The sequence below is a fragment of the Eurosta solidaginis genome, chromosome 2 (genome assembly GCF_040869045.1).
Source record: "Eurosta solidaginis isolate ZX-2024a chromosome 2, ASM4086904v1, whole genome shotgun sequence".
NCBI lineage: Eukaryota > Metazoa > Arthropoda > Insecta > Diptera > Tephritidae > Eurosta > Eurosta solidaginis.
Genome location: NC_090320.1, coordinates 119,820,007 through 119,835,311, shown reverse-complemented (window position 1 = coordinate 119,835,311; position 15,305 = coordinate 119,820,007). Strand labels below are relative to the sequence as shown.

At 39.3% G+C, this 15,305-nt stretch overlaps 1 protein-coding gene across 6 annotated transcripts in view; it reads right to left on the bottom strand.

Moving 5' to 3' along the window:
- STUB1 (STIP1 homology and U-box containing protein 1) overlaps positions 1 to 15,305 on the bottom strand; it is a 402,469-nt gene that overhangs the window by 216,195 nt on the left and 170,969 nt on the right. For all 6 annotated transcript variants that reach the window (XM_067766144.1, XM_067766143.1, XM_067766139.1 and 3 more), the window contains exon 4: positions 1,908 to 2,013. In XM_067766144.1, coding sequence (XP_067622245.1) covers positions 1,908 to 2,013 — 106 coding nt within the window. The remainder of the gene's footprint in view (positions 1 to 1,907; positions 2,014 to 15,305) is intronic.

Here is a 15,305-nt window from a genome sequence, read left to right as displayed (position 1 = left end):
AGTATCTAAAAATTGTATTTCATTGGAAATTTTTCGAAGTAGGGACAATAGCTAATTAAGGTGGTAAGAAAAAGCAAAATGTGAAAATGTACAGATTAATGTTAAAAATTAAAAAAAAAAAAACATAAAGGACGTATATTGTGAAATTGGAAGTAAAAAAATAAAGAAAAAATAAAACTCGAATCGAACCTTAAAGAAACTGATGTTATAAAGGATGATTAGATTGTGGAAACCATACCATTGATGATCATATTGTAAATGGAGTTTATCTCGTTACTCTTAAAAATCAAACAAAAATTACCAATGTGAAAATATAGATGCAAATATATGGAAATATGTGAAATATAATAAATTAAATTGCTTTGATAGCAAGATCTGAAAGTCTGAAGACTTAGATTAAAAATTTGAGAAAATAAAGTTAATTGATGTCATAAGAGGTGAAATATAATCAAAAGTAATGGAATTACTCTGCTCAATTTAAATGATTAATATAAACAGGATGCTTCAAATATTGCAATCTGATTTATTTAGGAAATTCGAGGTATGCGAATGCGTTCCTACATACTGAGAGGGGTTAGAATTTCACGAGCTCAGATCACTTCGAACTCATTTTTGTATTTGTATGAAGAAGCTTAAAAAAAGAGAAATAAAAGACTAATGTAAATTGTAGTTTAGTTTTTAAGATGAATAGAAATAAAAAAAAAAATAATAGAAATGAACAGTTGGAATTTTTAAAAACTCCAATTTTAATTAATAAACTTTATTTTGCATGCAAGGCGGCCACCGTGGTGTGTGCGCTTCCGCTACCACAGCATAAATCCTTGTTTAACTTCCGGGCAAAGCAACATAAAAAATTTAGGAAAAAGTTTTTTCAATTAGGAAAAAGGTGATTGTAGGCTGCACACAGGGCCATCCTATCCTTTACATGGAGACCCTGGTGGAGAGCAACCCAAAAGTTACTAATGTTAAAAATTTAAAGCTACCCGATAGAAGCAAGAATATAGCGTTAATAAATGCAACAAGTCCATAAGCATCTTGAATACAGTATGAGCAAAGCTGTAAAGCGTAAATTTATATACGGCGAACAGACTGCATGTTCCCATAACTGAGCTTCTAAAAAGATTTCGGAGGCACATTAGAATTGAAGGGAGGGTGGAAGTGGTTGGGTCCGCTGTTAACTGTGCCGATCTAGAATAGACGCTACAGGCTACCAGATCACTGTAGTGTCAGAAATTCTTGAAAATGTGCTTAAGCTCCAATCGCGTCAATAAATATATTAATAGTCAGCTGGCCATATTCTCACACAGTACCTTATCAAGAAGTGTCCTGGAATGCAAACAAGCGTTGGATGGGCTTCGATAGGCCGGACTTACAGCTATTCCAGTAACTCGACTAATAAAAAAAAAGGAATCGATGAATTGATGGGTACATTTCCCAATCCGCTTGGGAGAAATGTTAAGTTGCATATTTTCCATCAGCAGGAAAGGCGCGGATGGAAGCACGGAAGTAGGACAAATCGGTTGAGTAGGTTTTGTGTTAGTGTCCTGAGCTCGCGCGGTCAAGGCCATAGCTACTAGGGGCAGCAAGTTGGGTCCTAAAAAACGTCTAATATCTGCAAAGAATACTGAGTTATTTTATAACATAAGTCCTAGTACCTAATCGGGGTTTCCACTTGGTCATTGACAAATTATGCTAACACAGTGAACGCATTCAGTATATGTGAGGTCTTTATTGACCTTCTAGTTCAGTGTACCACTGACTCGAAACGTTTTTTACAACCGATGCTATTTCCTTACTCAACTCGAACACACAACCAAAACGTAAATCGGCATTGGAAGTAATAGAAGTAAATTGAATTTAATTTCACTATACTAGCAAGCAATAAAGGGGAAATGATCAACACTTACACACTGCTGTTCTATTTCCATCTGCTTATCCTTCAGCTCATGTTCGGTTGTGTTTCCATCAAGCTTCAATCTAGCTAAAGTTCTGTCCATATCTTCTTTAATTAATCTGCAAAATATGTAAATAACCGATTAATTATATTATATACTTTCATGGAAACGCCTTTATAACCTAACATTTTTACTTTTGTTCTGCAGTTGCCGAGAACACAAATACACTATGGAGCAAAAATGAACACCTAAGAATCAATTATTTCCGGTTATTTCATGCACAACATCTGGTGTTATATATGATAGAAATCAACCAGGTTATTAGCATTGCCATTGTTTTCGGAGCAAAAATAAATTAATAACGAAAAAATAACAACAAATGCATTTAACACAATTCGTCTTTAGGTGAGGATAGGTATAGTGTTAGATAAGGAGTTGACATGATGAAGCCGCGTAAAAACAAATTGATTGCGGAGGTAGAAAAGCTGCTTCAACTGGGCAAGTCTACAGGTGAAGTTGCAAAACACCTTAAACTCTCTCAATCACAAGTGATGAAAGTGAAGAAATTTAGAAATTTGGCTACTCAGTATTACAAAAATTGCCGACCAAAGAAGATAACGAGTAGCGAAGCGAAGATTATGGCACGTTCCTTAATGACCGGGAAAGCAAAAACACCAAAGTATTAATTGTGTAAAGTATTAGTGTGTGAACTGTCCGCCGTGCGCTTAAAAGAGGTGGGTATTTTCCTGCAAAAAAAGGCCAAGAAGCCAAAGCTTTCAGCAGAAAACGTATAAGCTCGAATAGCGTTTGCAGCACGTCATAAAAATTGGACTATTAATGACTGGACACTCATTCTGTGGTCAGAGCAGCAGCGGTGGACTACGGAGCGCGTACCAGAGCGAAGGCGGAAATGGAGGTATGCCGGTAACGGGTTTCACCTGTACAGCAGAGGGTTGTTCCGGTAGGGGTAGTCGCCGGTGGTATAGGACGGATCGGTGGTCTGCGGTATTGGACGGGCGGGAGACCGGCAAGAGACTGCGAGGACTCCGTTAGTGCTGGCTTCATCGCTGGAAAACCCCGCCTCCCTACTTGCACGCTAGATAGAAGGTGCGCAAGGGGGGCTGGACTGTACCAACCGAGACACCGTGAATCGATCCGTGGGCGGAGGGGAAGTGCGCCTTAAAGGCACAGCGGTAGCCCCTTGTGCGCACGCATCGGATCACGGCCGAAGCCAGAGCCGTGGAGAATGGATCGTGCGGGTGGCGAGTAACTCCTCGCCGAACCAGGGAGACGGAGGGAGAAAGTCCGAAGACACTACTCCTGTCCTCCCGGCCCAGCAAGGGGTGATTCGCGCCACGGCCGCACCCTTCTCCCCAGCTCGCTGGCGGGAGTGGTCGCATATGCCTTAGGCATCCGCTCCGGCCAGCTTACTACACCAGAGCTGAGGGGGAGGGGTTGCTTAATCATTCGGGGTCGCGCCACTCGACACCTGGGTGGTCGACAGAGGGAGAAAGTCCGAAGACACCACTCCTGTCGTCCAGGCCAGGTGAAGAGTGACCCGCGCCATGACAGCGCCCCCTTTCGCCCAGGTAGCTAGTTTAGTAGTTATGTCTTTAAAAAAACAACCACTCCCGCTGGCTCACCTGCGAGGGCTGAATTGCTGATGGCAAATTCACTCCTTTTATACGTCTTGTGTTACAAAGCATTTGGGAAATATACCACTACTTTGGCACATCTGTATATTGCCATTTACCATATGGTGGTTGCCTGTTGTTGTAACTGCCTGCTATCAGCTGTTGGTTGTTGACTATACTATATAGGCATAGTTTCAGGCGCAAGTAAGAAAAGAGGTACAGTGGAGGTTATATTATTGGAACGCTACGTTACAATATCTAATGTATTTCTTTATTCACTCCTATTTGTACTGGGCGGCGGTGTGGCTTGCTTGGTAACGGTCCACCAGAGTCCCGTTGACGTGCCGGCTCGCATGATTGCGTTGGTTTTTTCTAGGTTAGTTATGTCGGCTAGCGGTCGACCCGTGTCCCTTAGCGCGTGGTTACGGGATGCGTTGGTGCCGTGCTACGCTGGCGTTCCTTGTTGTACTGGCGGTCGTGGTTGGTGTTCTTTCACTGTGGACGCTCTGTTGCCGTTGGCGCTACCGCCGCTCTGGCTGTCGTGGTTGGTATTATGTCGCTGAGCACGCTCCGTTGCCGTTGGCGCTATCGCTGCGCTGGGTGTCGTGGTTGGTATTCTGTCGCTGAAGATGCTTTGTTGCCGTTGGCGCTTTCGCTACGCTGGCCGTCGTGGTTGGTATTCTGTCGCTGAGGACGCCCTGTTGCCGGTGGGCGCTGCGGCTGCGCTGGCCGTGGTACTTAGTATTCTTTCGTTGAGGACGCTCTGTTTTGATGCAATGCTGTCGTTATCACGGTTGCCACACCATGTTTTCATTTAGCCAAAATTCATCGAAAAAAAGGACCAAATTTTTGTCTTATTTTATTGTGACACAATTCACAAGAGTGACGTATTCGGTGTAAAATATAAAATTTTAGAATGAATCTATAGTTTCCTATAAAAATGTTTACTAACAATAACGAATAGGAGACTTTGCTTTAATTCAAACTGCACAAACAAAAATAAAGTGTACCTTTAAGGTATTACATTTTCACATTTCTAGAATAAGTATATGTCTTTCACCAATCAAATGTTTTAAATCTAGTTTTGCTGACAAAACTCTTAGTTCCAGCACTATGTTGTTTATTGCAATGAAATAAAATTATAGCGCGGTAAGGTTTTAGTAAGAAACGGTTCAAAAATTTGAGTTCTGGTTTTGTCGAACTATTTGGCACTCAGTAAATCATATATAAAGACAAGCCCCGGGCCTCGGATATAAAATCAAACGCCTTAAAAGTTTCAACTGTGTAATAACGGATCTTGATTACATTTAATTAGGTACTAGAAATTAGTTAACAGTGTTGTTATTGAAGTTAATGGGGCTCTGTACCTTCGGGAATAACTTTTCACAAAACACTTTTCCGAAACCAAATCTCTTACAGTTGCTCAAAATCTGAATATAAAAATAAATTGGTTTTAATCGGAATTAGTTGTATATTTATAAATTTATCACTTTCGAGAAGAATTTCTGCCCTATTTGCAGTTAAATATTTCTTGTGTCAAGCTACTAAGCTCTCAATAGTCCTGGAGCTCTTTGAACTCATTGAGTTACTTTTAACTGTGTGAGAAATATTTAAATGTCGACGTGCAATTTTTACATAGAATTTTTTTGTAAAAAATTTTGAAGGTGTTACTTTTTGTTTTGCACGTTGATATACATAGCTATTCCTTCATAAACTCTCGATATATCTTGGTATTCTTAAATTAAGTGAGTGGTAAGTAAACCAAACATAAAACAAATTAGTTTCATTATTTTACTTAGTTTTCAATTTATTTAACTTGGCGGCTATTGTAATGGCTCCATCAGTGGCAAACCCTGCCAAGTTTCTTAGCGGCACATGTGCATTTGAAAATAATTTTTTTAGCTCGACTAGTGAAAAAAATATATGAAGAAAAGTGTTTAACAACCGATCCATATATCTAGCCACTAAAACAGGACTTTTTTCCAATATGTCCGTACAATGTGATTGCCATAGGATCCCGTACTTTTCTTTTTAATGCCCCGACTAAATTATCTCCTAGATGTTCTGCTATATTTTATTGACTGAGCAATTTTTGTGGTAAGAACTGCATGGAAGTAAATTGAAAATTATATGTGGGATAACGAAAATGTGGTCGATGTTGTGAATGTTTAAATAAAAAAAAAAATAAAAAAATAAAAATAAATGTAAGGCGCGATAACCTCCGAAGAGATCTAAGGCCGAGCTTCTCTTCCAATTTGCGTCGTGCTCCTCTTGATTTTCCCTACAAATTGGCCAGACGGGACCTACATGTTTTATGCCGACTCCGAACGGCATCTGCAAGGCAGATGAGTTTTCACTGAGAGCTTTTCATGGCACACCCGGAGCGCTTGCCAAACACTACCGGGGGCGACCTCGCTTAACAAAATTTTCTTCTAATTGAAAAACCTTATTTCTAAAATGTTGATGTTGCTTTTCCCGTGAACCCAGGGCATACGGTGTGGTAGGCGGACCACGCTACCATCACACCACGGTGGCCACGGTTGTGAATGTTTATCTCAGAGAAAAAAGAGGAGTACCAAAAACGTGGCTACTGCCTAAAAAGGACCAAAATTGAAAAAGGACCAGCGGACCAAATGGGGTTGGAAGGGACCTTTTTTTGTCCAAATGGACCAAAGTGGCAACCGTGGTCGTTGTCGATGCTCTGCTGCTGTTTGTGCTCTGTCGGAGTGAGAGCCGCCGCTGTTGCGGGTCGCCTCGCGGTCGGCTGTAACGGCTCGGCGGAGCGCAGCCTCAAGCGTATAATGATCGGGGAAAGACGCAACACTCAAGTACGGTTCAGTCTGCGTCTACGTCGGGCGGTGATGTCCCACAGTGGTTAAAACCTATTTACCTGCTATCACCATCCACTCGTAGATCCGATTATTTACTACAGCGCCGGGGTGAATCGCTTGATGAGTGTCGATGGCTCTGTTGCTGGCGTGGTTGGCTGCGTCTACGTCGGCGTAATACTCTTCGATCGTAACTCTTTCACTGCGTTCACTCGCTTCGATACGATAGAGCTCACGATTGACTGTGGTGGAACGGCGGAGCGCAACCTCAAGCGTATAATGAGCGGGGAAAGCCGCAACACTAAAGTACGGCTCAGTTCACCTGTAATCTGAGTGATGATGTCTCACATTGGTTAAAACCTATTTGCGAGCTATCACTCTTCAGCTTAGATACGTTTGCTACCACACCACCGTTCTGACTGACTGCGTTCCTGCTTATTGACGATGTGCTGATGATTTTGGCTCGTCCGACAACATGTTACGACCGTGTTGTTATGATCGCTCGTTTGTCGGTAGAAGATGTAGTTGCGATTGTGGTATAACTTGGATGTGTTGCTGTTTAATGTTTCTGTTGAAGTTGGTATGACCCGTTTAGTTGTGTTGTGCATTTGTGTGCTTTACTTGATGTAAGCATAATCTGTCTGTTGTGTGATCGTGTTGCTGACTTCGCTCAGACTGATGTTGCCGTGATAATGTTGTGTGGGCCAAATTTGATGTCAACATTTGGTCCTCACAAGGTTGACTTAAAAACTGTATTTAACTATAGTGAAAAAAAACACCTTCTAAGGTCGCTCGTATCTTATGAAGATCTTTTCACTTCGAAAAGGGTTGAAGATGTTGTGATATTATTATTTATAATCATCTTTCCTTCGCTGTTTCCTGAAATCTTTTCATATAAGAAAAATTATAAATATTATCAAAAATTATGCGAAAGACGGAAAGTTTCAAGCAAGAGTTTAATCTCTGTCAGAAGGATAAGGTCGACCTGGTACCCAATGTTCAGAGAGTGCTCAGATTCTAGAGGGAAGTTGTCTAAACGGAGGCAGCATTGAAGCACCCAGCGAAGGTGATAATGGTCTTATTTTGTTTTGTTGATTTTCCGACAGGGTGTTTAAATGATGTATATTGGAACGATTTTTACTGATTGTTTTGTGTGGCTGACTGAGGCTGGTAAAAGTCAGTAATTCTAGTCGTTTGACCTTCTTTGTGGATTTTTTGCTTTGGTGCGTTTATTGTTTTGTGTTTATTTGTTGGTGTGGATTTGTCTGTTGTACCTGCGTGTAAACAAGTTTTAAAGGCTCAAATATTGTGTCAGAAATTGTTTTTATCTGTTCGTTTATTATTCTAACGTCGAACGTTTTCTGTTTGTAGATTTCCATGTTTTCGAGTATTTTCAGACATCGGCCATTTACTTGTATGTGAAGGACCCTCACTGTTTTATGGATGTTTGCTGGGGAACATTTATTTACGACCATGTGATTCGCGAAGTTAGACTCTGGTATAATGTTTGGATTCCGTGTTTTTTTGTTGTAATCTCTTATGTGTGCTGTGAATCTCGTTCATATTTGCCGTCCTGTTTGTTCTATGTAACTGTGTTGGCATCCGCAGGTAAGCTTGTATATAATGTTTGGATTCCGTGTTTTTTTGTTGTAATCTCTAATGTGTTCTCTAAACCGTGTTCTTATTTTCCGTCCTGTTTGTCCTATGTAACTGTGTTGGCATCCGCAGGTAAGCTTGTATACTACTTGGCTGCTAAACGAGGATCGAGTTAGTGTTGGTTGTTAGTTTTCGCCCTAGATTGTTCGATGTTTTGAACGCTGTTTTAATGTTGTATTTTTAAAAAAAAGTTGGCCAGTATATATGTTGCTTTTCCAGTATACACAAGCTCGCGCCCTACGGCGCCACCAGCTCATACGGCCGCTACCACTCATAACTACAATCTCCGTAGTAGAGTCGGTAGCAATGCCGAGTATCAGCCCCCACCCCCGCCTTCTTCCCCCTTCTTTCCCGGAAGCAATCGTGTAGGTCAGGGAAACATACTCTTAGTCTCCGCCACCAGCACAGAATATATATGTTTGCGGCATCCGCCCAATGCAGCTCCTGCCATGGACGGTGCCACTTTCCTAGATGTTCTGGTCTCCGCGACGGCAACCCACCGACGGGCTTCATTGCGCCATGTTGCCTGGCCACAAACCCAAATACACCGGGTACCCCAATGCTTGTCCAGGGACGTCCAGTCCCAGGGCCACTACAGCAATTGCGTCCTAGTCTTTCACAACTCAGGCGTAGTCACCCGTCCCTTACACCTAGAGTAACGTCGTCTCCCCCGCTGCACTTCAGAATTCTGCAGTTAAACTGTAATGGATTAACTGGGAAGATCACGGAGATAGTTGGTTTCATGAAGCGGCAAAACATCCGCATTGCTGCGATTCAAGAGACTAAACTCACAGCAAGATCTGCACTGCAGACCTGTTCTGGGTACAATGTCCACAGAAAAGATCGCGAGAGCGTAATGGAGGCGGTCTCGTGTTTATCATACACCACTCAGTGCAATATCATATATTTGATCCCGAAATCGGCCGCAGGGACTGTGTCTTAGAACTTCAAGGCTTATCTGTCCGGTCAGGCGATAAAAACCTAGAAATCATCAACCAAACTTGCAGGCAGACAGTAGGCGTGAGATGTTGGCGGACCAAATAGAAGAAACGACGTTCTGCACCAAACCAAACTGCACAATAAACGGAGACGCCCCCACACGTATGGTAGGAAGCTGTCACAGTTCGCCCGATATATCAATCGTTAACGCAGGACTCGTAAACTGTGTCAACTGGCAGCCGATGATAAAATTGGCATCCGACCACCTGCCTGTACTTATTTCGCTCGAGCGTACCGCCGACTTCATTGTCACCGAAAAACGCATTTTCATAAACTTTAAAAAAGGAAAGTGGGATGAATACAAATCCTTTACAGACAGCCGCTTTCCTGGCCTCTCTATCCCGACTGATGATCGCCAAGGGGAGCATGCTTTCCGCAAGGTCATTGAATCCGCCTCGGCTCGCTTTATTCCCGCCGGAATAATTCCTGAAATTCGGCTTATTTTCCGGCGGAGGCCGCAAATCTAGCGAGAGGACGTGCCTTATAACACAGCTCGATACCGGTGAACCCCAAATAAGGGATATAAACCATCGCATCAGATTGCTTGTGGATGAACACAAGCGGGTGAAATGGGAGGAGCATCTATGTAGTTGGAACCTCTCTGCCGGTGTGGGTAAGCTTTGGTCCACCGTAAAGTCCCTATCGAATCCGTCCAAGCACAATGACAAAATTTCCATCGCCTTTGGCGATAAAGTGCTGTTGGATGCGAAAAAATGCGTAAGCGCTTTTTGCGGACTATATATAATACATTATACGGTTGACAAAGCTAGACGGAGGGCCAACAGACGCGCACATAAACATAAATTCAGTGCGTCCCCAATTACCATCACCGCCAAAGAGGTTGAGGATGCCATCGGTCATGCTAAACCATCTAAAGCAGTCGGCCCAGACGGCATAGCCATGCCGATGCTTAAAAGCCTAGGAGAAGAGGGTTTCAAATATTTAGCACATGTCTTCACCCTGTTCCTTTCCACTTTTGTCAATCCCGAAAAATGGAAAATGTCCAAGGTGGTCCCGCTACTAAAGCCTGGGAAACCAGCTAACATAGGAGACTCATATCGCCCGATATCTCTCCTATCGCCAGTAGCCAAGACACTTGAAGCCATTTTGCTCCCCTATTTCAAAGCAAATTTGCAACTTGCCTGTCATCAGCATGGCTTTAGAAAACTTCATAGCACTACCACCGCGCTAAGTACCATTAGCACCCAGATAAATCGCGGTTTAAATCAAAACTCCCACCATAGAACAGTACTCGTTGCGCTAGACCTATCAAAAGCTTTTGATACGGTTAACCATAGCACGTTACTGCAATGCCGGGAGGGTCTACCCTTCCCTCAAGTCTTAAAAGATGGACCGCAAATTATATGGGTGTCCAGCAGGCATCGGTACAATTTAGAAACGCAACATCAAAACCAAGAAGAATTAAAAGAGAGGTACCGCAGGGTGGTGTCCTATCCCTACTTTTGTTTAACTTCTACATATCAAAGCAACCTGCGTCACCAGAAGGAGTTACTATCGTTTCCTATGGCGATGACTGCACAATAATGACTACAAACCCAGTCCTCCAGATAGATGAGCTTTGCAACAACAAAAACGGCTGATCTCTCCAGTTTCTTTACCTCGCGAAACCTGACATTGTCACCGAATAAATCATCGGCTACCTTATTTACAACATGGACGTCCCAAATTTCGACCATTTGTACATCCACGTCGATGACACTACGCTACCGACTGTCTTACACCCCAAAATCTTGGGTGTGACGTTTGATCAGGATCTACATTTTGGTGAGCATGCAGCCGCAATTGTACCGAAAATCCAGAGTCGTAATAAAATCCTCAAATCTCTTGCTCGCAGTACTTGGGGAAAAGATAAAGAAACGCTCTTTACCACTTATAAAGCAATTGGCCAGCCGATTACATGCTACGCGTCTCCGATATGGTCGAAAAGCCTAAAGACTACTCATTGGAAGAAGCTACAGGCCTGCCAAAATACTGCCCTCAGAAACGCCACGGGTTGTCTTCTACCGATTATTGATGATGTCAGTGGGAAATTGTTGGGTAATCAGTTCCCAACTTGGACGGAGACAAAATCCACTCTTAGATTTTATGATCGTTCTGGCGGAAAATATTATAGCCGAAGGTAAAAAAAGAGCTGCTGTTAGTCGATCTGGTACATCTGGAAGAAAACGGAAACTATCTGCAGGTCATCTTCCTCTTCCCATTGCTAAGCGAAGGAGCTGCACAGGTTGTGCACAACAAAATAGAGAAAGGCGAATAAAGACACTGTGCCAGATTCCTCTATGCAAGGACTGTTTTGCTCTTTACCATAAATAAAAACAAATTTTTTTATACTGTATTACTTGCTCATTGTTTTCTAAACGGGATAAATATGTCCCAGTCAAAAATACTGACGGGACATATATGTCCCAGCCCCTCCCACCGCCCCTTTTTAACCGAATACAATTTTGATGGGACACAACACTTTTATTTCCTCCACTGTAACTATTAAACATATAAAATAATTTGTATTTCCGTTAGCGGCTTTCCGTACCGAAAGGGTTAATCATATATATCTCAAGAACGAATTGAGCAATTCCAAAATGGTTTGAAGCTTTTAAAAGGTAATAAAATTTGCATACGACACTTTTTGCTAGGCCCTGCAGATTTAAAGATAACGAACAATTATTACGGATTTTTTAAATTTTTTTTGTATAAATATAAAGAAATTTGTACTAAGCTCTGTTTTATTACAAAAAATAAGCTTTCATTCAACAAAACCGATGAACTAATACAAAAGTTATAAGCATTCAAATATATATATCCATATAGTAAAACTTAAGTACCCTACAAATAATAGCATATGTACTTTCCAACCCCAAGTACTTTTGTAATACAAATATAGCAGTCCGTTGAATGGCAAGTTGGCTCCCTCCACTTCATTGCTGTAATAAATTTCATATGTCGACTAAATAGATAGTTTCAGAAATTAGTCAGCTATGCATTAAAAAGGAGCAAATTCCTAATTTTTACAACGCACCATTTTGTTCCGGTTTCCGAAAAAATCAATTCGACTCGACATGTGGTGTACACAGTATTCGGTGTCCATGGTCCTTCATTGTTTTTAGGCTCAATTCCGAAATACTTATAGTATGTAACTTTCAAAGGATTTGAAAACACAAGTGGCATCCTTTTAACGATAAATTGACCGCAGATGAAACAGAACATATCTGGATCATTTGTCACTCAAACTCTCGCGCCCTTTTATTCATATTATATTTTTAAGTAAATGACGGGTTATAAACTGCAATTATAAACTGAACAGTATCCGGCGAGCCTTGCAGATATTATGAAGGAACAAGGCGCATATACTAGTATTTATACTTAGATCAAGTAAAAATTCAAGCCTACCTAGGCAAAAAGGTTCCCTAGTTTTACAAAGAAAACACTACCTGCCTTAAAAATTGCTCTTGCTTGAAATGTACCTGGGTTGGAGAAAACGACACTAACAGTTTTTTGCATCTAATAATCCTTCGAAAACCTACCTGCTAACTAACTGAAATACGAATACTAACACATATGTACCAGTAGGGTACTTAAGTATTAAATGAATATATTTACTTGAATGCTTATAACTTTTGTATTAGTCCAATAATTTTATTGAATGAAAGCTTATTTTTTTTTTTGTAATAAAACACAGCTTAGAGAGAAAAAAAAATCTGCAAAAAAATAAAAAGTTTTCGAGATCCTTCCTCCTTATATTTTTACAAAAAAAAAATGGAAAAAATTCGTAATGATTGTTCGTTATCTTTGAATCTGCAGGGCCTAGCAAAAAGTGTTGTATGGGCGGTTGATAGCAAATTTTATTAACTTTTAAAAGCTTCAAACCGTTTTGGAATTGCTCAATTCTTTCTTGCGATATAAATATTAAGTGGACCATTTTTTTTTTTTTTTTTTTTTTGAAAAACGGTAATTCGTACATATCTCAAAAACGTTACCATAGAATTAAAAATAACCTTGATTTTCGGAATCGGGGGGTGATTTTACATAGGAATTTCATAATGGCGTCTCTGGTGCAGAAAAAAATTGAAATTTGTGATCCAGTGTAATTATTTCTTACTAGCTGACCCGACAGACGTTGTCCTGTGATTGTACTATTTTGTAGTTCTTTAAAAATGTTTCATACCTTCCGAGAATGGAACTGATAACTTTACTTTTCCAGTACCTTGCACGCATGTTGATGAAGATAATTTGTGGTTTACAGCCGTTAAGTTGAACTTAGTGTCATTTGAAGGAAATATTTTTTAATTGTAGATAGAATACTTGCTAAATTATTTTTAAAAACTTCCGAAAACAACAAAATAAGCAACAATCCGCAATATCAGTAAATTGTAAAACGGTCGAATCTACACGTTTATTAGCAGAATTTCTTTGCAATGAAACCTTTTTAATTTAAAAATTTGTTTTTCTATTTGTATATTTTATTCTTAGCGAATATTTTTACTACCAAACTTGTACTATTAGCTAAAATATTGATAAATTGAAGATTTTCCATATTTTTTTGCTGTAAAGGAACAGTCGAAATAAAGGAAAGAAATAATTTTTTGAAATCGGTCAAACCGTATTTGAGTAATAGCTAAAATATTTTTTAATTGAAGTTTTTTAAATAAAATTTTTTACCGCAAATGATCCCTGAATCAGATCGAAAATAATAGAAGAAAAATTATTGAAATCGGTATAGCCGTTTTTCAGTTTTCAATGACCTAACGCACTGAAATTAATTTTTATATATATAGATTACAATATTCTTGGGCAAAGGTTGTATGGTGAAAATATCACAGCACACATTGCGTCACTTTTCTTTCAATTTATATCCCTACTTAGAAAAATGTAACAGTTAAGAAGTACACCTTTATCAAATTTGTGTACCTTTACAAATTGTGTGCCATAGCTGCCGTTCCTGGCACTTTCGTACAGAAACTGGTATTTTAATAAAATTAAAGAAAAAAAAACTTTTTTAAAAATAAGCTTTTATTATTTTGGTTAATAAAATTAACTAAAAAGTAAACAATAAATTGACTCTAAAGAAATATAACACTTTATAAGTTCATTGTAAGCTTAAACGATAATTAGGCTTTTTCGTCTGCGACAAAAAAAATCTATATTGTACATAATTATATATTTTTAACATTAAAACTTTACACCTAAATTATTAAATCTTACAGTTTATATCACAGTCCTAATTGTTCTAATAAAAAACGTGTTAAATTTTGATGGTATAATTAAGAACATTTAGGATCTCATTTTCTTGCTATCGCAATGTAACACGCTTTTATTAGAACAATTAGGACTGTGATATAAACTGTAAGCTTTAATAATTTAGGTGTAAAGTTTTAATGTTAAAAATATATAATTATGTACAATATAGAATTTTTTTGTCGCAGACGAAAAAGCCTAATTATCGTTTAAGCTTACAATGAACTTATAAAGTGTTATATTTCTTTAGAGTCAATTTATTGTTTACTTTTTAGTTAATTTTATTAACCAAAATAATAAAAGCTTATTTTTAAAAAAGTTTTTTTTTCTTTAATTTTATTTTTTACTTTTTAGTTCGTTTTATTAACAAGTAATAGAAGCTTGTTCTTAAAAAAGCCTTTTTCTTAAATTTAATTTAAATATGAATTTTTTTTTTATTTTTAGTAGGGTAAATTATTATGGCTTTGGCCGTGTAAATTATTATGGTGTATTTGTATATTTTAGATTTAATGCACAATTAATATGTGTGTGTTTGAGCGGCCAAATAATAACAGTAGTATTGCTAACGTGCTGCTTAGTTGATGGAATGTCGCTAATTTCCTAGCGATGATCAGCAGATTGTCAATATTTCGTTCAACGGACGCGCGAAATTGCCACATCTGCTCAAATTTTCCAAGATTTTCCATTCTTGATTTAACTTAAGCTGTTATGCCAATATTTTTCAGCCAGCTTTTTTCAAATAGGTAATTTTTCCAAAAGCAAAATAAATTACAGAAAAGATTACAGAGTTAAACAGCCTTAAAAATTCAGCTATGTTGGTTATACACAGAAATACAGCAGAGGGTTGTGTCTCCGCTTTTCACAAGCGTTGAGATTCACCACGCGTGACACGCGTGATTCACCACGTCCAAATATCACAATCCACGGATAGGTACCGGCGGGTTTGTATGGGACTTAGGCTGTTATGCCAAAGTAAATACAAATCTTTACCGATAACTGTGTTATCGATTAATTTATCGAATTCTAACAAAGTAATATTG